The sequence below is a fragment of the Cajanus cajan genome, chromosome 2, assembly GCF_000230855.2.
Source record: "Cajanus cajan strain Asha chromosome 2, NIPB_CcT2T_4, whole genome shotgun sequence".
Taxonomy (NCBI): Eukaryota; Viridiplantae; Streptophyta; class Magnoliopsida; order Fabales; family Fabaceae; genus Cajanus; species Cajanus cajan.
The window spans coordinates 12,319,575-12,343,211 of record NC_138518.1 but is presented as its reverse complement, the minus strand read 5'-3'; the positions used below and the strand labels follow the sequence as shown (position 1 = coordinate 12,343,211).

The 23,637-nt window shown below is 31.1% G+C and overlaps 3 protein-coding genes across 3 annotated transcripts; 2 read left to right on the top strand and 1 right to left on the bottom strand.

Moving 5' to 3' along the window:
- Positions 1 to 309: 309 nt before the first annotated feature.
- LOC109791954 (uncharacterized) lies at positions 310 to 2,405 on the bottom strand. Its single transcript, XM_083067908.1, has 2 exons — positions 2,096 to 2,405; positions 310 to 1,833 (listed from the first exon to the last, which is right to left on the bottom strand). The coding sequence occupies exons 1-2, from the start codon at positions 2,194 to 2,196 to the stop codon at positions 417 to 419; spliced, it is 1,518 nt and encodes a 505-aa protein (XP_082924034.1). The 5' UTR covers positions 2,197 to 2,405; the 3' UTR covers positions 310 to 416.
- A 627-nt stretch (positions 2,406 to 3,032) lies between these two features.
- Positions 3,033 to 5,188, top strand: LOC145955249 (uncharacterized). Its single transcript, XM_083069943.1, has 2 exons — positions 3,033 to 3,397; positions 3,653 to 5,188. The coding sequence occupies exons 1-2, from the start codon at positions 3,297 to 3,299 to the stop codon at positions 4,332 to 4,334; spliced, it is 783 nt and encodes a 260-aa protein (XP_082926069.1). The 5' UTR covers positions 3,033 to 3,296; the 3' UTR covers positions 4,335 to 5,188.
- LOC145954720 (putative B3 domain-containing protein At1g78640) lies at positions 4,607 to 5,071 on the top strand. Its single transcript, XM_083069411.1, has one exon. The coding sequence runs from the start codon at positions 4,607 to 4,609 to the stop codon at positions 5,069 to 5,071; it is 465 nt and encodes a 154-aa protein (XP_082925537.1).
- Positions 5,189 to 23,637: the final 18,449 nt, after the last annotated feature.

Below are 23,637 nucleotides of genomic sequence, written 5' to 3'. Positions count from 1 at the left end.
ACCTTAAGCTCGTAAAAAAAAATTAAAAACAGCTTATAAAAAGATTATAAGCCATTTCTATAGCTCACATAAGCTATTCTAAATGTCCCCATATTGTTGAATTTCCTGGACTTGGGAATCAATTTGTTATTCAGAAAAAGACTAGAAACTATATTATTTTGTAAAAGTTCTTTCTCAACTTCCAGTCACAGCCTAAACTATATTATATAACGGGTAGCAACTAAACTAGAAAATGCACATATAGAGGAAATGAAAGAAAAACCTCAATTACCCAAAAAAGAAAAATTAAAGCGTCAAAGACTTGTAAGATATCAAAGAACCTTGAGTTGCTTAATGACAGCTAGAAAAAGAAAATGTAAGTACAAGAAAATGAAACAAACTAGACATGAAATATAATTCTATTGAACGAATGAATTCTAAACTCTATCTTTTCGTACTTCAAGAACAGAAAAATCAAAGCACTTGTTGGAGGGATCCCAATAAAGACCAACAGTATCGTACAACTTTAAGTCCCTTCTCTTACAAAAATCTTCGTTCCAGTTTCCTGTGAAAACATAAGATTTTGATCTTTTCTGAAAAATGAGAGAATGCGTAGTCTTTGTGTCGACATCCCAAATGTCAACTTCATAGCCTTTTTCAATCTCATCATCAGAAGCTTCCAACACAGGAAGCACAAATCTCTCTGCTTGTCGTTTCAACACCAAGAGTCTCTTATTCAAATCAAAGATTTGCAACTTCTTCTTGATTTTCCAAGGGCCTGCTTGTGACTCCAGCGTTTCAGAATCTGAATCATCTTCCTGCTCCGTTGTTTCCAAATTTTCTTGAACATCTTGCGGATTCATGGTTGTCATAAATTGATCTAGCACATTTTGCTGTTCCATTGTTGGTAAATGTTTTGACACATTCTGCTGCTCTCTGGTTGTTAAATGTTCTGGCACATTCATCATATTTTCAAAATGTTGTAGTTGTAGCACATTCTGTTGTCCCATGGATGCAAAATATTCTAGCTCATACTGCATGGTTTCAAACTGTTGTAGTTGTAGCACATTCTGCTGCTCCGTAGTTGCCAAATGTTGTGGTTGTAGCACAATTTGCTGACCCATGGTTGCCATATTTTCTGGAACATTCTGCTGCTCCATGGTTTCCAAATGTTCTGGAACACTCCGCTGCCCTATTGGTTCCAAATTTTGCAGAACATTCTGCTGCTCTAATTCTACCAAATTTTCTGGAAAATTTTGCTGGTCCTTTATTGCCAAACATAGATCCATTAGATTCAGAGGGTCCAAGGTTTCCAAATATTGATCTAGCAGATTCTGTCGGTCCATGGTTGCCAAAAGTTCCAGCACATTTTGATGCTGCTCCGTGGTTCCCAAGAATTGATTTAGCTGTTGTAGCACCTTCTGCGTGTTCATGTTTGTCAAACGTGGTAGAAGAAACACATTTCGCTGTTCCATGGTTGCCAACTGTTCCGGCACATTCTGCATGGTTGCCAAATGTTCCATCACATTTTGCTGCTCCATTGTTGCCAAATTTTCTGGCACATTATGCCACTCCATAGTTGGAAAATGTTCTTGCAGATTCTGTTGCTCTGTGGTTGCCAATTGCTCTCGCACATTCTTCATGGGTTCAAAATGTTGTAGCATATTCTGCTGCTCCATGATTGCAAAATATTTGGGCTCATTCTGCATGGTTTCAAAGTGACCTGCAAAAGTCTTTATGCTCTCCATATGTTCATTGTGCATGGCTACCAAATATTCTGGCACATTCTTCTGCTGCATGGTTTCTAAATATTTTGGCACATTCTGCTGCTTGTTCTTGCTAGTGTTTATTTCCCTACAATACAAAATTGTAATCACTATTAACCTTTTCTTTCAGAAAGAATATATATATATACACACCTAGAAACCATACTTTTCACATTACACTTATCAAAAACGTACAATAATCAAGTTACACCCATTTTGAGTGGTAAGAAGACTGAGATAAGAAGGAAAACTAAAGAAAGTAAAGAAAGAAAATGACGTGAGACGAGTAAATCAGAGAGAAAGATAAAGAAGAAAATGTGCTGAAAATTGATATAACTAAAAGAAAATACATATGTTGTTGGATGTATCTTTGTTCTTGAAGTTTTTGGTGGGGGTCGAAATCCTTGTTGCGTTGCTCGAGTTCCTTTTCTTTGCCTCTTGCACCATCCATTCTTGCTTCTTTTTCTTTAGTTTTCTCTCTCTCTCTTGCTCTGATTCAATGATGAATGATCTGAACGTAATGGTATGACTTGCATGCATGGTTACTGTATATATAACATTTGTTACATCCATATCTAACCGTACTAAATATTTGTATAACAAGGCCTTTAACTCCATGCAGTTATATTAAAACTGCATCACTCTAACTGTTACCGAATTTCTTCTACGTATGCATCCTGTAATATAGTTGCCATTCACATACACTTATGTAGTAGTAATAATTACGCAAGAGGATTTCTCGTTTGCTACTTCTTTCATAATATATGCTTATATTAAACTATAGGTAAGTCTCACTACCCTCTCTCCATTGAATAAATACTCACACCATACTTCTCTCTGTATTTGCACCGTTGTCCATTTAGGTATTCGCAAATTTTTTATAGTATTTGAGGGTATCTATAAATACTTGCATGTATTTATTAAAAAAAAAATATAGCATAAAAATCTGGATAATGTTTACTTAAAATAAACTCTACTAAATAAAAAACATTGATTACGAAAATTTTAACGTGACTGTGATCATGATTCATGACAGCGACCCTAATTTAAAAGCACCAATTTGACCCGTGTCCCAGTATGGATGCCAATATGCCTTTGTTGGTTAATACAAAACACAACACTGTTCAGCCAGCGTAGACTACTTCACACACTCTTCTAGTCTTCTGCCATCATGCACAATTTTCTCGGTCAATGTACTATTTTCTCTATAGTACTTACTACTTAATTAATTTAGCTATTATTTAATAAAAAAATTATTATGAAAGAAGTAGGAATCCTCGTGTGTACTTATTACTACATTAGTGTATGTGAATTGCAACTATTACATATATGTAGAAGGAAATCGGTTATAACAGTTAGAGTGATGCAGTTGTAATATAACTGTATGGAGTTAAAGTCCTTGTTATATAGATATTTAATACGATTATATATGGATGTAACAAAAGTTATATATACAGTAACCATGCATGCAAGTCACGCCATTACGTTTAGATCATTCATATCATTGAATCTGAGCAAGAGAGAGAAAAAACTAAAGAGAAAGAAGCAAGAATGGATGGTGCAAGAGGCAAAGCAGAGGAACTCGAGCAACACAACAAGGATTTGGACCACCACCTAAAACTTCAAGAACAAAGATACATCCAACAACTAATGTATTTTCTTTTAGTTATCAATTTTCACCTCATTTTCTTCTTTATCTTTCTCTTTGATTTACTCTTGTCACGTCATTTTCTTTCATTACTTTCTTTAGTTTTTCTTCTTATATCTCATTCTTCTTACCACTCAAAATTGGATGTAACATAATTATTATACTTTTTTGATAAAAGTAATATGAAAACTATGGTTTCCTGGTGTGTATATTCTTTTTGAAAGAAAAGGTTAATAGTAATTACACTTTTGTATTGTAGGGAAAGAAACACTCACAAGAACACAGAGCAGCAGAATGTGCCAGGTTCAGAAACCATGCAGCTGAAGAATGTGCCAGAATATTTGGTAACCATGCAGAATGAACATAGGGAGAGCATAAAGACTTTTGCAGATCATTTTGAAACCATGCAGAATGAGCCCAAATATTTGGCAATCATGGAGCAGCAGAATATGCTACAACATTTTGAACCCATGAAGAATGTGCGAGAACAATTGGCAACCACACAGCAACAGAATCTGCAAGAACATTTTCCAACTATGGAGCGGCATAATGTGCAAGAAAATTTGGCAACAATGGAGCAGAAAAATGTGATGGAACATTTGGCAACCATGCAGAATGTGCCAGAACAGTTGGCAACCATGAAGCATCGAAATGTGCTTCTTCTACCACGTTTGAACACCATGAAGAAGCAGAAGGTGCTACAACAGCTAAATCAATTCTTGGGAACCACGGAGCAGCATCAAAATGTGCTGGAACTTTTGGCAACCATGAACCAACAGAATCTGCTAGATCAATATTTGGAAACCCTGGATCCTTTGAATCTGATGGATCTATGTTTGGCAATAAAGTACCAGCAGAATTTTCCAGAAAATTTGGTAGAATTAGAGCAGAAGAATGTTCAACAAAATTTGGAACCAATAGAACAGCAAAATCTTCCATAACATTTAGAAACCATGGAGCAGCAGAATTTTCCAGAAAATGTGGCAACCATGGGTCAGCAGAATGTGCTACAACCACAACATTTTGGCAACTACAGAGTAGCAGAATTTGCTACAACTACAACATTTTGAAACCATGCAGTATGAGCCAGAATATTTGGCATCCATGGGACAGTAGAATGTGCTACAACTACAACATTTTGAAACTATGATGAATGTGCCAGAACATTTGACAACCATAGAGCAGTAGAATGTGTCAAAAACATTTTCCAACAATGGAACAGCAAAATGTGCTAGATCAATTTATGGCAATCATGAATCCGCAAAATGTTCCAGAGAATTTGGAAACAACGGAACAGGAACATGATTCAGATCCAGGAACGCTGGAGTCACAAGCAGGCCCTTGGAAAATCAAGAAGCAGTTGCAAGTCTTTGATTTGAATAAGGGACTCTTGGTGTTGAAACGACAAGCAGAGAGATTTGTGCTTCCTGTGTTGGAAGTTTCTGATGATCGGATGGAAAAAGGATATGAAGTTGACATTTGGGATGTTGACACAAAGACCAAGCATTCTCTCATTTTTCAGAAAAGATCAAAATCTTATGTTTTCACGGGAAACTGGAACAAAGATTTTTCTAAGAGAAGGGACTTAAAGTTGTACGATACTGTTGGTCTTTATTGGGACCCCTCCAACAAACGCTTTGATTTTTTTGTTCTTGAAGTACGAAAAGATAGAGTTTAGAATTCATTCATTCGATAGAATTATATTTCATGTCTAGTTTGTTTCGTTTTCGTGTGCTTACATTTTCTTTTTCTAGTTGTCATTAAGCTACTCAAGGTTCTCTGATATATTACACGTCTTTGACGCTTTAATTTTTCTTTTTGGGTAATTTTTTATTTCTTTCACTTCCTCCATATGTACATTTTCCTAGTTTAGTTGCTACCCCTTATATAATATAGTTTAGGCTGTGACTGGACGTTGAGAAGAAACTTCTACAAAATAATACAGTTTCTAGTCTTTTATTGAATAACAAATTGATTACCAAGTCCAGGGAATTCAACAATAAAGGGAGTATTTAGAATAGCTTATCTGAGCCATAGAAATGGCTTATAATCTTTTTATAAACTGTTTTTAAATTTTTGGAACAAACTTAAGGTTATGATTTAAATTTCATTTGGTTATATATATATTGAAGAAGTTCTTAATCAGTTCCTAAACCTTAATTATTGTCTGTGGAAAACAAGTATGACTAGTTGGTGAATTAAGTGTTAAATCCGTTGGCTCACAATCATAATTTATGAAAGCAGGAAAAGACAAAAAATAAATATATACATGAAATTTTCTATAATGTGGATCATTCTGTTGTGGTTACTGACTTGTTAGCCAAATTTTGAAACACGTTCTGCATGGTTATCACACGTTGTAACACCTCTGTGTTTTTGGCGTCTTTGGTTCCTACATGTGTAATTATTATTAAATTAAGATTTCTTTGAGAAATATAATACATGACCTCTGTGTTCCGGCGTCTTTCGCGGTTGCGTTGCTCCTCTTCTTTATCAGCATCCACTCTTGCTTCTCTCACTTGCTTCAATTTACTAAACGAATGCTATCTGTTATATTTACATATATGGCAGTCCAAATCCAATCCTTTTACAACTGTCTTACACTAACTGTTATAACCGTTTTCTAAATACAGCCCACTTAATTTTATCTCTTTTTTATTTTATTATATACTAGCGGACTCGAGGCACTTCGTACTTTTATATGTATATTATCTTAAAATTTAAAATAACTTATCTATGGAATGAATTCATTTGTTGGCATATAATGATATAAAATTTTTTACACAACATTATGTTTTACAATCATAAAATTTCCTTAATAGGAAGATCAAATAAAGATTCCACCTCAGGACAATTTTTAGCTTCCCTGTAATTTATGATAGAAATTAAATGTCATTTTGCTATTATTTTTAGTTAACATTAACATGAACTAAAACATATATCAGAATTAATAAATAATTAAATTGAATAATCTCATACCTTTCGAGAATTAATCTTAATTCTTTATAGAATATGTCATCCATAATTTCTTTGACTTTAAAAAATTACAAAAATAAATAATATAATGTCATATATAAATATGAGATATTTAACGATTCATGTAATTAATTATTTATAGTTTATGAAAAAATAAACTCAACCTAAAATATGTAGATATTTTGTTTTGTATGAAAGTTGTTAATATGATAGATATTACTCAATTTTACATTTTCAATTGTCTTAATATTGTTAAAAAATATCAGTTAGAATTGATTTAAATGAAGAAATGTTACAACTATATTTTTATATCCACCAAATCGATACATATAAGGAGTTATTTTTATAATTCTATTATTATATTACCTTTCTAATTTTTTAGACAACAATTCTCTTTTACCATTTTCCAAAGTTGAGTTTTATCTACTATTATTGTAGAACTCCATCCAATAGAATATACTTTTAAATGATGAACCAATAAAGAAATTTAAAATTAAATAAATAAATAATAAAAAAATATATGAAGATCTCACGTTTAAATTAAATTAAATTTAATCATGTTGTCAATTCAACAAATTGTTGAGAGTGAATATTAGTCCTTTCAAATATCCCGTAACTTTTCAAAGTCACCTTCCTATAGTAAATATAAGTAATATTATGAAAAAAAAATGATGATAATAAAGTTTCATATTAAAAATTTAAAAATAACATTATCACTTACTTGTGTGTCAAAATACAAGTTCAAATTTTTTCTATTAATCTATTCATATAATAGGAAGATCTCCTTGAATCTTAATTTGACCGTAGAAAAAAAATCAAAAGTTTCCAAATTTATCATGTCTAGTAAATTGTTGAGAGTGAATATTGGTCATTTTAAATTCTTTATACATAGGCCTATATCTATTGTTATAGATTATGGATTATGGATTATAGATGTTATAGATTATAGATCATAAATTATAGATTATAAATTATGAATTATAAATTATAGATTATGGATGTTATAGATAGATATGTGTTATAGATACTAAAATACAATAAAAATATAAATATGTAAATATTGAGGAACTAAAAATGTCTATGTACCATCATATAGAAATTTGAAAATTATAGAAAAAGTAAAACATGCACATAATTGAGTTCAATATAAATAGTATAATAAAGAAAGAAAAAAAAAGTTAGAGTACATACCCAAAGCCATCAAAGAAGAAAATCTAAACAAAACTTTATTTGTTGTGTAAGGTTCCAATAAAATCCTATATGAAAAAATTTATATCATCAAAAACAATCGAAAACAAAAATTTAATGGAGAAATTAAAAATCAACTATATCAACAAATAAAAATTAAATAATTTAAAAATTCACAAATAAATCAAAGTATGATTATTCACAAAGAGAAAAAAAAACAAAAAATAAAAAAGATAGGGAATATTATAACATAGGTGTTCTTAGAATTGTTTTAACAATCCTCAAATTTTTTATATTTTATGGGTGGGTGATGGTCAAGGTTGGACAATAGATATGATAATATGACTATTAATTTCATAACCACAATTTATAATTGATATATTTTTTTGGCTACTTCCTTTATATGAAAAACATATATATAAAAAAAAATATTGTAGAGGCCCTCACAATTCACCCAACTCACTTATGTACAATGTTAAAAAACATGGTAAATATGACTATGAAGAGCTAAAAAATTAAAAATCAATTAAATTACATTAAGAAAAAGAGTTGAACAATACAAACTAAATAAACATAGGTTGTTATGATATTAAAAACACAACTTATAAAATTAACATAATTTTATGGTAATAAATGATTAAAATTGAGAAACACATTGAATTTATTATTTTTAAGTTTAATAAAAAATTATATAAAAAATAAAAATTGAGTAAATATTATTTAGTTTTAAAAATGACTAAATTTAATATATATTGTAGAAATTATTAATATAATTTCATGGTAAAAAATGATTCAAGTTGAGAAACATATTTAATTTATGAATTTTAAGTTTAATTTTTTATTTGTTAAAAAAATGAATAAACATAATTTAGAAAAAAAATGACTAAAGTTAACAATTTAGTTAAAAAATAATAATAATTTATTTTGAAAAAAAAAACTCAAAAGAAATCAAATGTATACATCTATACATATTTTAATTTTTAATTTTTAATTTTTTTGAACTATTTTATTCTTTTTAAATAATAAAAAATAATTTTCAAAATTAATTAAATGTTAAAAACCAAATACATTATTTTTTTTATTTTATTGGCCGAAGTTACCATTCAATATATAACCTCTGCAAACTACTCGGTACAATTAGTTATGAGTTAGTTACTATTCCTAAAGAAACCACTCATCTTTTAGAGTACTTTGATAACTTTGATACCTTTCTTCAACTCTCGCGGATATTTTTGAAATATCAAAACTTCACCCTCTGACCTTATGTTTTATCTTTTGAGAAATTCAACTTTAATTTAGTTTTTAAAAATGTTGAATAAATTTATTTGATTATAATTTTTAAACTGAATTCCTGTATTTTAAAAATTGTTATAAATATTCATTTCAAAAAGAATTTATCAAATTGCCTTTATCTTTCTCCATGGTAAATGAAGAAAGGCTTTGGTTTCTTTATATAAATTTATTTATTATATAAGCAAAATCTGATAAAGAACGATTTTGCTATCTTCTTGACGAATGAACATGGAGTTTTAAAATAATATTCGTGTCTCCATTAAATTTATCCGTCGTGTATTCGAAAGATGTCATAAGATAGTTTTACCATTTATTTATTTATGTAATTTATCTTTAAACACGACAAATGGAGAACCAATTATTGATACAAAACAGAAAATAGAAATTACCAACTGTGTTGTACGAAAGAATGACTCCTCTACAATTGCTATCACAATGGCCACACACAAAGAAGAGTTTTACCTTGCGAATCCAATCAACAAATATAACAAAGTCAATAAAACAAAAACACCTAGTAGAAAAACATGAAAAAGAGAGGCAAAGATTGTATCAAGGATAAAAAAAGAATAGGGTGTGAGAGAGATGGAAAATGCAAGATGTGGGAAATATGGCAAAGTCAATAAAACAAAAATACGTAATAGAAAAAAGTGAAAATGAGAGACAAAGATTTTACCAGAGATAAAAAGAATAGGGTGTGATACAGATGAAAAGTGAGAGATGCAGGAGAAATGAATAGAATAGAAATTATAATAAGAAGTGAAATGACGGTTTGACGGTTTATAAATTTTGAATGAAGTAGTTACAAATTTAAGAGGTGATTTGTTATCTATTAAAGGGTAAAAGAGACTAAAGAAAAATGGAAACCAAAACTTTTTTTATCCCCTTTATATAATGTTATAGATATATATATATATATATAAATGTATAAAAGAAATTTAATTTAACTTTAAAAACTAATGTTTATTACTTATAACTAGCGGGCTCGAGGCACTTCGTGCCTTTATATGTATATTATCTTAAAATTTAAAATAACTTATCTATGGAATGAATTCATTTGTTGGCATATAATGATATAAAAAATTTTACACAACATTATGTTTTACAATCATAAAATTTGCTTAATAGGAAGACCAAATAAAGATTCCACCTCAGGACAATTTTTAGCTTCCCTGTAATTTATGATAGAAATTAAATGTCATTTTGCTATTATTTTTAGTTAACATTAACATGAACTAAAACATATATCAGAATTAATAAATAATTAAATTGAATAATCTCATACCTTTCGAGAATTAATCTTAATTCTTTATAGAATATGTCATCCATAATTTCTTTGACTTTAAAAAATTACAAAAATAAATAATATAATGTCATATATAAATATGAGATATTTAACGATTCATGTAATTAATTATTTATAGTTTATGAAAAAATAAACTCAACCTAAAATATGTAGATATTTTGTTTTGTATGAAAGTTGTTAATATGATAGATATTACTCAATTTTACATTTTCAATTGTCTTAATATTGTTAAAAAATATCAGTTAGAATTGATTTAAATGAAGAAATGTTACAACTATATTTTTATATCCACCAAATCGATACATATAAGGAGTTATTTTTATAATTCTATTATTATATTACCTTTCTAATTTTTTAGACAACAATTCTCTTTTACCATTTTCCAAAGTTGAGTTTTATCTACTATTATTGTAGAACTCCATCCAATAGAATATACTTTTAAATGATGAACCAATAAAGAAATTTAAAATTAAATAAATAAATAATAAAAAAATATATGAAGATCTCACGTTTAAATTAAATTAAATTTAATCATGTTGTCAATTCAACAAATTGTTGAGAGTGAATATTAGTCCTTTCAAATATCCCGTAACTTTTCAAAGTCACCTTCCTATAGTAAATATAAGTAATATTATGAAAAAAAAATGATGATAATAAAGTTTCATATTAAAAATTTAAAAATAACATTATCACTTACTTGTGTGTCAAAATACAAGTTCAAATTTTTTCTATTAATCTATTCATATAATAGGAAGATCTCCTTGAATCTTAATTTGACCGTAGAAAAAAAATCAAAAGTTTCCAAATTTATCATGTCTAGTAAATTGTTGAGAGTGAATATTGGTCATTTTAAATTCTTTATACATAGGCCTATATCTATTGTTATAGATTATGGATTATGGATTATAGATGTTATAGATTATAGATCATAAATTATAGATTATAAATTATGAATTATAAATTATAGATTATGGATGTTATAGATAGATATGTGTTATAGATACTAAAATACAATAAAAATATAAATATGTAAATATTGAGGAACTAAAAATGTCTATGTACCATCATATAGAAATTTGAAAATTATAGAAAAAGTAAAACATGCACATAATTGAGTTCAATATAAATAGTATAATAAAGAAAGAAAAAAAAAGTTAGAGTACATACCCAAAGCCATCAAAGAAGAAAATCTAAACAAAACTTTATTTGTTGTGTAAGGTTCCAATAAAATCCTATATGAAAAAATTTATATCATCAAAAACAATCGAAAACAAAAATTTAATGGAGAAATTAAAAATCAACTATATCAACAAATAAAAATTAAATAATTTAAAAATTCACAAATAAATCAAAGTATGATTATTCACAAAGAGAAAAAAAAACAAAAAATAAAAAAGATAGGGAATATTATAACATAGGTGTTCTTAGAATTGTTTTAACAATCCTCAAATTTTTTATATTTTATGGGTGGGTGATGGTCAAGGTTGGACAATAGATATGATAATATGACTATTAATTTCATAACCACAATTTATAATTGATATATTTTTTTGGCTACTTCCTTTATATGAAAAACATATATATAAAAAAAAATATTGTAGAGGCCCTCACAATTCACCCAACTCACTTATGTACAATGTTAAAAAACATGGTAAATATGACTATGAAGAGCTAAAAAATTAAAAATCAATTAAATTACATTAAGAAAAAGAGTTGAACAATACAAACTAAATAAACATAGGTTGTTATGATATTAAAAACACAACTTATAAAATTAACATAATTTTATGGTAATAAATGATTAAAATTGAGAAACACATTGAATTTATTATTTTTAAGTTTAATAAAAAATTATATAAAAAATAAAAATTGAGTAAATATTATTTAGTTTTAAAAATGACTAAATTTAATATATATTGTAGAAATTATTAATATAATTTCATGGTAAAAAATGATTCAAGTTGAGAAACATATTTAATTTATGAATTTTAAGTTTAATTTTTTATTTGTTAAAAAAATGAATAAACATAATTTAGAAAACAAATGACTAAAGTCAACAATTTAGTTAAAAAATAATAATAATTTATTTTGAAAAAAAAAACTCAAAAGAAATCAAATGTATACATCTATACATATTTTAATTTTTAATTTTAATTTTTTTGAACTATTTTATTCTTTTTAAATAATAAAAAATAATTTTCAAAATTAATTAAATGTTAAAAACCAAATACATTATTTTTTTTTATTTTATTGGCCGAAGTTACCATTCAATATATAACCTCTGCAAACTACTCGGTACAATTAGTTATGAGTTAGTTACTATTCCTAAAGAAACCACTCATCTTTTAGAGTAATTTGATAACTTTGATACCTTTCTTCAACTCTCGCGGATATTTTTGAAATATCAAAACTTCACCCTCTGACCTTATGTTTTATCTTTTGAGAAATTCAACTTTAATTTAGTTTTTAAAAATGTTGAATAAATTTATTTGATTATAATTTTTAAACTGAATTCCTGTATTTTAAAAATTGTTATAAATATTCATTTCAAAAAGAATTTATCAAATTTCCTTTATCTTTCTCCATGGTAAATGAAGAAAGGCTTTGGTTTCTTTATATAAATTTATTTATTATATAAGCAAAATCTGATAAAGAACGATTTTGCTATCTTCTTGACGAATGAACATGGAGTTTTAAAATAATATTCGTGTCTCCATTAAATTTATCCGTCGTGTATTCGAAAGATGTCATAAGATAGTTTTACCATTTATTTATTTATGTAATTTATCTTTAAACACGACAAATGGAGAACCAATTATTGATACAAAACAGAAAATAGAAATTACCAACTGTGTTGTACGAAAGAATGACTCCTCTACAATTGCTATCACAATGGCCACACACAAAGAAGAGTTTTACCTTGCGAATCCAATCAACAAATATAACAAAGTCAATAAAACAAAAACACCTAGTAGAAAAACATGAAAAAGAGAGGCAAAGATTGTATCAAGGATAAAAAAAGAATAGGGTGTGAGAGAGATGGAAAATGCAAGATGTGGGAAATATGGCAAAGTCAATAAAACAAAAATACGTAATAGAAAAAAGTGAAAATGAGAGACAAAGATTTTACCAGAGATAAAAAGAATAGGGTGTGATACAGATGAAAAGTGAGAGATGCAGGAGAAATGAATAGAATAGAAATTATAATAAGAAGTGAAATGGCGGTTTGACGGTTTATAAATTTTGAATGAAGTAGTTACAAATTTAAGAGGTGATTTGTTATCTATTAAAGGGTAAAAGAGACTAAAGAAAAATGGAAACCAAAACTTTTTTTATCCCCTTTATATAATGTTATAGATTATACAAAATAATATTCTCCTATAATAATAAAAATAATTTTGACCAAATACCATATTACAATAATAATAAAAATATTTGATAAATGGGTGTTACATGTTTAAAAAAAATCTTATATTATATACTAGAGGAAAAATATGTTTATTGAAAAATAAAAAATTACAAAACTAAAAAATGAATTGAAGTTAGATAATTGTATAATTTATTTTTGTAAATTGAGTAGTTTAAAGTAATTAATGAAACAATGGACTTAAAAAATGAAAGAAAAAAAAAGTAACACAAACCACTAATCCTTTTATACATAGTAAGTATAGGTATATTTATAAAGTCAATAGAATAATATCATTTTATATGAAGAAGAGAATGTTCAATCTTAATTCTTCAAATAAATTAAATAGTTTAGATTAAAAAATTGGACATAAAGCTATAATATTGATAGCTTTAAAGTGATATAATTTCTAACCATTGGTTAGTCCTTATAAAGTTAAAGTGATGCCTCCAATTATGATTTGTGATTAAAAATTGTGATTTTATTTATAATTTTTTTTTAATTTAAATTGTTTATTTTAATTTAACTATTGAGATTGAACTCGTTCTTATATGAAAATAATAACTTTACTTTATTTTTCTCTCTATATAAAAATAATAAATAAGAATTAAAAATTTGTTATTATATTTTTATCTGATCTCAAACACAATAATTTATTCAATCCTTTCAACTAATTATGTTAAATATTTTTAAAATTAACATTTTTTACACTTATTTGTTTTACGTGATTAATTAATGTTTGGAAAAAGAAAGTACGGGAGTGAAACATATAAAAAAAATATATTTCTAATTTAATAAGAGAGAAAATTATTATCTCATTATTTTCTAGTATGCATTATTTTTTCCTAAAAAGGTTGTTAATTAATTAAAAATTTATTTTTAGATAAAATTCAATTAATGAAAGAGATAACTAGAAAAAAGTATTATAAAAAAAAAGAGACAAATAGTAAATAAAAAATATTATATACAGATATAGGTGTAATATATAATAAATTTATTGACATTTTATAAAAGTGACACTAAAAGCATGTTTGAGATTTACTTTTTACAATTTAGTTATATTTTTATAATAAAAAAGATGTTTGCAAAATAAGTCGTGTGATTTGAATAACAGTTGAAGTTTATAAAATAAAAAATAAGTTACGTTGATGCATATAAAGTTTAGAACTTATCTAACAAAAGAAAAACTGAATAAAAATCAACTTATACTGATTTTGTAACAATATTTTTCTGTTAAAGACATTATTTCTAAATTAGGAGGGATTCGTGTATTTTAAGAATAAATTTATTTAAACTTACTTCATTCAATAATTCGTGTTTCATATCAAAATTTAACGATCGTTAAATTTAAAATTCTTAATGCATAGATCAAGTTCGTAAAATTAAAAAAAAAAATTAAAAATCATTTAATACTTCATTTAATTAATTCAAATCAATGTATAAAATATTTTTATGATTATCCGTCAAATTGAATTAATAAAATGAAGTATCAAATAAATTTTAAATTTTTTTAAAAATTTGAAAACTTGATTTATACATTAAGAAATTTAAATTCAACAGTTGGATCCTTAAAATTTAATGTAGAACTTGAGTTATTGAATGAAGTAAGTTTATCTAGACTTACTTCTACAATAAACGAATCCCTACTCTTCCCAAGTTACTCCTAAATTTGCCAACAACTTTTTCCCCCTTTCATCTTCATACATAATTATATATATATATATATATACCAGATGTCCCGAAGGTGGATCTAGGGAAAACGGGAAAGGAGGAATATGCAGATGAGCATGCAACAATTAAAACCAGATTTATGCGGCGGTAGTCCGCACAATACTGGGTATCAAGGGCACACCTGACGAGTCAGGCTTACGAATCCCAGGTTTTCACAAAGTTTTATGATGCAAGAAATAAAAGTAGAAGAAAGAGTAATACAAAATTGTTGTATTGATTGAACAAGAAGATACAAAGGCAAGAGAGAAGGAGGAGGTTCTCACTCTAGACTCTCTTTACGCTTACCGGTCTCTCTCTTCTGGGCAGGATACAAATTTATAGAAAACTTAAAGGTACTATTACAACAGTGATTACTATTACAACAGTAAAATGAGTTTTCCGCTACAGTGAACAGTACACTTCCGCTTCTGCTACAATGAACAGTACACTTCCGCAAAATGAGCAGTAATTGTTGACTCTGGGTTGTTGACTTTTTTGGTCAGGATGACGTCAGGATGTCGTCAATATTCAGAGCCGGAATAGTGCTTTAACAGCGATTGGAGGAACTCAGTCTTCTTCAGATGCTTCATCAAGGTTGATTCCGAAGCAATCATCTTCATTATGGAAATATGACCCGGATGAAGAGGATGGAGAAGAGACTTCCTTCTTGGCTTTTCCTTTCGACGAACTGGACTCCGAGTCTGTCTGCAGGAGCTCAAGAATTTGATGAAGATTTGTCGCTAAAGCTTCATCGTTTGTGGATGCTGCAAGGGCTGCTGCGATCTTAGCCTTTTGATTAAGAAACTGGCAAGTTTCTGGATCAGCGGCCTTGAGGCTCTTTGGATTCTTTTGGAACCAAAGCGCTACTCCTTGTGTATTGGCTCGGGATGCATCAAACTGATCCCACCATTTGACAGAGGCTTGCTTGCCTAAGATTGGAAGAAGCTTGGAGGTCTTCTTGAACTGGTGTTGCCAGGCAAAGATCCAAGCTAAATAGAACTTTGAGAAGAAATGAAGAGATGTATGGAACTGGCTGGTCCCCTCTTCAAACCTTGATTTGAACTGATTATATCCTTCTTTGATGTCTGGGGGAAGGATACTCAGGATAGGTCCAAAATACTCCCACCACTCGGCGAACCATTGTGGAAAGAAATACCGAATATTTTGTTTAAAATAAATAAGCCAGGAGTGCCTGTGGTGTTTGTTTTGAAACCAAAAAACATTTGTCCAGGCATTAAGATAATCCCAGTAATTGTACCCAATTGGGTCAAATGGCTGAGAAAATTTTCTGACTTGATTGGGTTTATTGTCAAAATCTTTGAAAGTCAAAATTTTGAGGATTTGAATTGTTGAGTGCGTGATAAGCTGGTTATCATTTTTGTCAAAATTGTGTTTAATTGAAACAGATTTAGAATCCACCAGTATGAATTCGTAAAATCTCCTTGTCTTGATAAGACTAAGGGGTTTGAAAAGAAAACCTGGTGGAAAGATTTTTTCGCAAATCTTGTTTGGATTTGGATCCCAAAATTCGGGTTCCATTTGGATTGTAGGATAAAACCTTCCTTCTTTTGGTAGATAGGAAGATGGTTGTTTTTGGGCAACTGGCTGAGGCTGCTCAACCAAGTCTTCTGATTTGGAAATTTTTGAAATAATTGATTTCAGATATGGGTCAGGTTCTTCTGCAAGAATCTGTTTCCAGGCCTTGGGAGGTTGTTTTTGGGTAATTGGTTGAGGCTGCTCGACCAATTCTTTTGGATGTAAAGTTACCTTTGATTTGGAAATTTCTGAAATAATTGATTTCAGGTTTTGATCCCAAAAGAGGTCATTAGGTTCTTCTGAAAAAATTTGTTTCCAGGATTTGGAAGGGAGGTTGGTTAACCCACAATCCTGAAGGGCTAGAAGGGTTGGAAGTGCCATGGCATAGTCCGATGGCTTGGTTTGATGGGTAGATGACCCTGCTTTGGTTTGCTAAGTAGATGACCCAGCGATTGGTTTGTTTTGCTGAGATGACCCAGCTTGGGTTAATGACCCTTTGTCTGAGGTTTCTGAGGAAACCTTGATTGATTTGTCATCCTCAATTGAGGATGCTGATTTTGCTGGGCGATTTGGTTTGCCCAGAACGATTCCCTTTCCCCTTCCCCTAGAAGAGGATGATCGCGGCCTTAATTTAGGCGTCATTGCATTCTGTCTTTCCCTGTAGAAATTCACGGGTAAGATAGTCAGGTAAAGTGTTTGAGGTGCCTTTGATATATTCAATGTCAAAATCAAAAACACTTAAAATTGCTTGCCAGCGGGCAAAGATTTGTTTTGATGCTAAATTTTTAACATCTTTTTGCAAAATATCTTTGGCTGATTTACAATCAACACGGACTAAAAAATTTTGATTCAACAAATCAGATTGAAATTTTGAAATACATAGTACAATGGCCAAAACTTCTTTTTTAACAGTAGAATAATTTTGTTGGGCCTTGTTCCAATGTTTTGATGTGAAAGCAATGCAATTTTCAGAATCATGCATGGCTTGTTTGAGAACACCTCCATAACCAATATCAGAGGCATCAGTTTCGACAATCTTTGGGAGATTGGGGTTGGGTAGGTATAGACAGGGTAAAACTTTAACCTGCTGTTTGATCTGTCTGACCACATTGGTATGGACAGTAGTCCATGGAGGGGGAGATTTCTTGAGCCTTTCATGAAGAGGTTTAATTATGTTACTGAGTTGAGGAAAGAAATCAGAAACATAGTTTAAACAACCAAGAAATCTTTGAAGTTGTGTCTTCTCAAGAATCTGATTGGGAAACTTATCAGCAAACTCTATGACTCTACATATTGGCCGGATAGTTCCCTGAAAGATTTCATGACCAAGAAACTTGATCTTTGTCTGAAAAAGACAGATTTTGGTTTTAGAAACAGCAAGGCCATTTCGTTTAATTACCTTGAAAAATATTTCAAGATGTTTGAAGTGTTGATCAATGGATGAGGAGAAGATAAGAACATCATCAATATAGACAATGCAGAAATTTGAGTATGGATTGAAAATATCATTCATGATATTTTGGAACTCCGAAGGAGCATTCTTAAGACCAAAGGGCATCACGTTCCATTCGTATTGCCCAAACGGGACAGTGAAGGCTGTCTTGTAGCGATCACTAGGATTGATTTGGATTTGCCAAAATCCAGATTTCATGTCGAATTTAGAAAAGATCTTTGCCGAATGTAATCGGGAAAGAAGATCTTTCTTGTTTGGAATTGGATATCTAATCCATTGAAGGGCTTGATTAAGTGGTTTATAGTTGATGACCAACCTAGGAGCACCACGCTCGATTTCAGAAGCCTTATTGACATAAAAGGCTGCACAAGACCAGGGACTCTTGCTCTTCCGGATTAAACCTTTGGAAATAAGATCGTTGATCTCCTTTTGACAGTGGATGACAAGTTCATGACTCATCTGGATTGGCCTAGCTTTGGTTGGGATTTGCCTATCAGTAAAATCCTTTTCATAAGGAAGGCTGACCATATGTTTCTTTCTATCCCAAAAAGCATTAGGAAGATCGGAACAAACATGACATTGAAATCGATCATGAAGACTCATAATCTTTTGTTTGATATGGGATTGAGAAAGCTGACTTTCGATATGTTTGAAAGAGATTTCCTCCTTAAGGAAATTGATTTGATTAAGCTTTCTATCAACCTGATTGATGTTACGAAAGAGGGGTTTATTCAGAAATTTGAACATGATTGTTTTTCCTAGATATTGGGTAGATATACCTTCATCAGATATCTTAATAGGGAAAATGGATTTAATGAATGGTGTTCCAAGGATTACATCATTCTTAAGATTTTTTACCAGGAGAAATGGAGTTTCAACCTGGAGATTATCATTTTGAATGATTGCAGATGGGAGCTTATACTGGATTTCTAGTCGAGAACCACTAGCAGTCCTAAGCTTCTCGGAGGTTTTGTGGAAGTATTTGGTTGGAATGAGTCCTTCCAGAATACAGTTAGAATCAGCTCCAGTGTCAAACAGAGCGATTGTTTTTAAGACAAAATCTTCGACTGAGATAGTAACATCAATATAGAATTTTTGAATGCTACAATGATTGATCAGAGCGTTGAAGAGGGTATCATCATCAGTGGAGACATGGTCAGATTCATGATCATCACTGGGATTGTCATGGTCATGCCGAACCGTGTTATCGGAAAAAGCTTCAGTTATTTGAGATATGAAAGTCTCATGTAACTGTTGCTTCTTTTTGAGGTCACGAACCTCAGATTTAAGAGAACTGATTTCAATCTGTAGGTCATGAATTGTAACTGGCTTAGCTGCAGATTTTTCAAGGCGTTTGAGGGTTTGAGTAAGATCAAACTTATTGTTAACAAACCTATTATCAAGCTGTGACTTGTTAGGTTTATGGAGGATTGTCTTGAGCTTTTCAAGATATTCATTTCTTTCATGAGGATCTTGAATGGACTTTAAGACATCAAGAAGAAGATTTTGCTCATCATTGTGGATAACATTGATGAGAGGAGAGTCAGAGCTTTCGTCACTAGAGGAGGAAAGGTCATCATCAGCTTGAATATCCTCGGAGGAGGACATAGGTGTATCAACATCTTCATTGCTACTATCAGAGGAGTTGATTAGAAAGTTGTTAAGCTGATCCTGGATGGTAGAATCAAGATTGAGTTCTCTAACTTTAGAGGAGATTCTGTAGAATTTTGCTAAGTGACCTTTACGGCCACATTTGAAACAAGTCCTAGTTTCCCTAGGGTTTGTGGTAGGATTGAAGCCCCGAGGGGTGGGTTTAACCATAGGAGGCCTACTGGTTGTGTTAGTGATTTGTCTAGACTTAAATCTAGGGGTTCTTTTACCAGGCTTGTGAGAATTACTCAACTGGAGCCTAGAGGATTTTCTGTGTTTGGTGGGTTTACCAGAATCCTTAGAACAAGGAAGACCAAACTGCTGGCAAAAATTTCCCAAATCTTTGCGGTTCTGGGCCTTCTCTTTGGCCAATTGTTTCTGGATTTTGTCATCTTGACAGATTTTGAGGGCTACCTTTTGGACGTAAGCTATGAGGTTACCATAACTTAACTGGCCGTAAGGGATGTCACCATTAAACTGGGATCTGATCTTCTCCCTAACTTTATCTCCTAAAGATTTTGGGAGACCAGCTAAGAATTTTTCTTTCCAGAATGGTTGATTACTATCATCCCGGGTGTAGACTCTTGTGAGGAAGGTATCCTTATACCACCTAAAGTCTCCTAAGGTTCTACACTTAAGATTGGACAGGAGTTCACCAGATCGGTCCTTCCAAATATTGGGATCTCCGATAAAATGTTTGATAATGGCCATGATAAAGGTATTTACAGCATCGGGGATAGATTCACCCTTAACTGTGGTAATGATGTTACCCTCGGCATCAGTTTTGACGGCAGTGAGAATTTCATGTTTTTCTTCTTCAGAAACATAGTTATCCCACCAACCTTTGAGTTGTCCAGAAAAACCAGACGTCAGGATTTCAACAATAGCATCATCAGTACTATCAAGAGCAGTTTGATATGCTGTAGAAACCATTGTCATATGTTGGAGAGTACTGAGGATATTATACTCGGTTAAACCATCTATATTCCATTCATAGATGTTTGTGGCACTGAATGATCGAAAACTTTGATCATTCTTTTCCTCAAGAAGGAGATCAGGGGCAGTGGCCCGATTATAGTAAAGTTTGGATGGCTGCTTCCAGTTCACAGCCTTAGTGATTACAGGATTAACCTGGAGAACAGACTTATTACTGGGTTTAGTAACTTCAGAATCAGAACCTATAGAAGAGGTTCCTAGCTTGTTAATCCTAAGGGATTGGTCTTTTTGGGAGGTACTCCTAGTGACGGGTCCTGTCTTGACAGATCCGACCTGAGACGAACTAGGGGTATCAGGGATAATAATAGAGCTATTTTTGGCTTCTTTAGTTTCTTCTAAAGACTTAGTCCAGTTAAGATGGATGGCTCTAAATTTGTTTTTAGTCTGACTAGTAAGACTAAAAGGTTTGAACAAAGGTTTGATAACCGAATCATCATCCTTAGTCCCAGAGGATGAAGGTTTTCTTACAAGATTTTCTCCTAGAACTTGGAGGTACTTGTTGGTGTAGTTGTTTTGTTCCATAAGGGCTTTAATATCCTGAGCACCTATGGTTTCATCAGATTTATACTTAAAGGGCGAAGCTAGGTATTTGTCCTCTAAGTTTGGGATAAAATAACTACTGTTAGGCGGAAGGTCAGATTTGACCAATTTACCGTCCTTACGGTGCCAAACAGTAAGTGTATTGACAGAAAGGTCTTCTGTGATGGTAATAACCCAAGGTGGATGGATATTATTCCTTCGAAGGTAAACATTTAACCAATCGAAGAAACAAACATGGGTTTGGACATTATTGAGGAAGGTATAGAATAAATCTATGATATCTGACCTACGGTCACCCTTAAAATTACTAAGGAACCACTTCCTCTGAGTTGTCCAAACATCAGAGTAAAATTCCTTATGAAGGGATGGTTTATCTATGGTGTAACTATTCATAGATGACCATATTGCATTTTAGATTGAGTAGGGGAATGGATTTCAGTTGTGGTTTCTTCTTCAGCCCTACTATAGATTGATCTAGGGATAGACGAAGAATTGTCTAAACCCTGAAGGTTGGTTTCAGGAATGATGATCCTAGGATTCCTAAAAGATTGGGATGCTACAGAAAAAGATCTTCTAGCACTATTGTACTCAGATCTAGTAGCTTCAGATCTAGTGGAAAAAGAATTTCTCCGATCAAAAATGATCTCTACCTTACCAGCCTCAGATTGCCTAATCTCTTGGAATTCAGGGGCTTGTCTGGGAAAGGTTGGGGTTGCTCTATCGATTTGCCAGGATGTGGGTAATTCAACTTCATCCCATTTTATAAGTTTGGGAACAGCCACGTTGGCCTTTGCCATGTCAGTGACAAACAAAGTGGTTTCCCGATCGGTTGTTTTAAGGAGAACCCTTGAGTTGCAAGTGTTCATAACCTTGTATTGGATCCTAAACAGGAGTGCTGCAGGGATAGAACCTTCTTTCATGTTTAACCCATGCAATCTGATATTTAAAAATAATGAATCTAAGACGTTTCTGTCTAAGAGACTCACAGTTTTGTTTGGAAAACAATTGAAGTAAACAGGACCATGTCCTAAACTTGTTTCTACGGTTCCTATAAGGGAATCATGGAAATCATTGTGCCTAATATCTCTAAGACACATGAGGATTGAAGCGTTAAGCCCTTCTCGGACGAGGGGTTTAACAGCTACCTGGACACAACCTATATGGAGGTACTTGTACTTCCTAGAGTGTTCGGTAAGAGATTGCTTTGAGAGAAGGTGAAATTCTTCACCAGCTTGAGGATCCAAAGGGATATTGTTTTCAGCAGTCTTGATAATATAATCAGAACTGCGGACATGTTTGTTTTCATCAGGGATGTAAAGCTCATCCTGAGGGATTTTGGGGATTTCCCAGTTGTTGATTGCTTGATTAATATCTTCAAAACAAACTTCTTCTTCAAAGATATTGTTTTTAGGAGGAATTTCCTCCATTGATTGGTTTTGCTCAGTGAGCAGATTTTTGGAAGATGAAGAAGAGGAGGAGGATGCTTTGACAGTAAGACGGCGAGAGAGAGAACGAAGGAAGCTACTCATGATAAAAATAAATCCAGTATCATCACCCTCATACGGTTCCATAAAAAGTTATAGTTAGACCTAAGTTGATTTTAATACAAAATCATCATATAAAGTTACTGATGAGTTGATTTTTTTTTTTTTTTTTTTTTTTTTTTTTTTTTTTTTAGTTCGTGGCGTTGTTGGTGACCCAGTAACGAGTCTCTCTGGGGGTGTTCAAGAGACACTCTTCTGAACCAGAAGATCCAGAGTTTTCTAGCCAATAAACCATTTCAAAGAAATCTTTACAAAGGTTTTCAGATCTGATAATCATTCATGGTGATCTACGGTCAGCGCATAAACTCCTTGACTTACTGCCTTTCCATAGGCCTTACTGCATCGCGCCCCATTCCAGAAACACCATGGACCATCTTCAGATCCAAATAAAAGTTCACAAAATTTATAAAACAGAAATTAAATAAAGCAATAAAAGGTAAACCAAAATTCATAGATCCAGAACGCAATAGCCTTATAACATGATTTTAATATTAAAAGTAAACTTAGATCTAGCCATAAATTCCTACTTCCCCATCAGGCTTTGATACCAGATATATATATATATATATATATATATATATATATATAATTTATCATAAAAAATAATTGTTCTTGTTGGAAACACTTCTCTTGTCGTTCTTGCTGACTA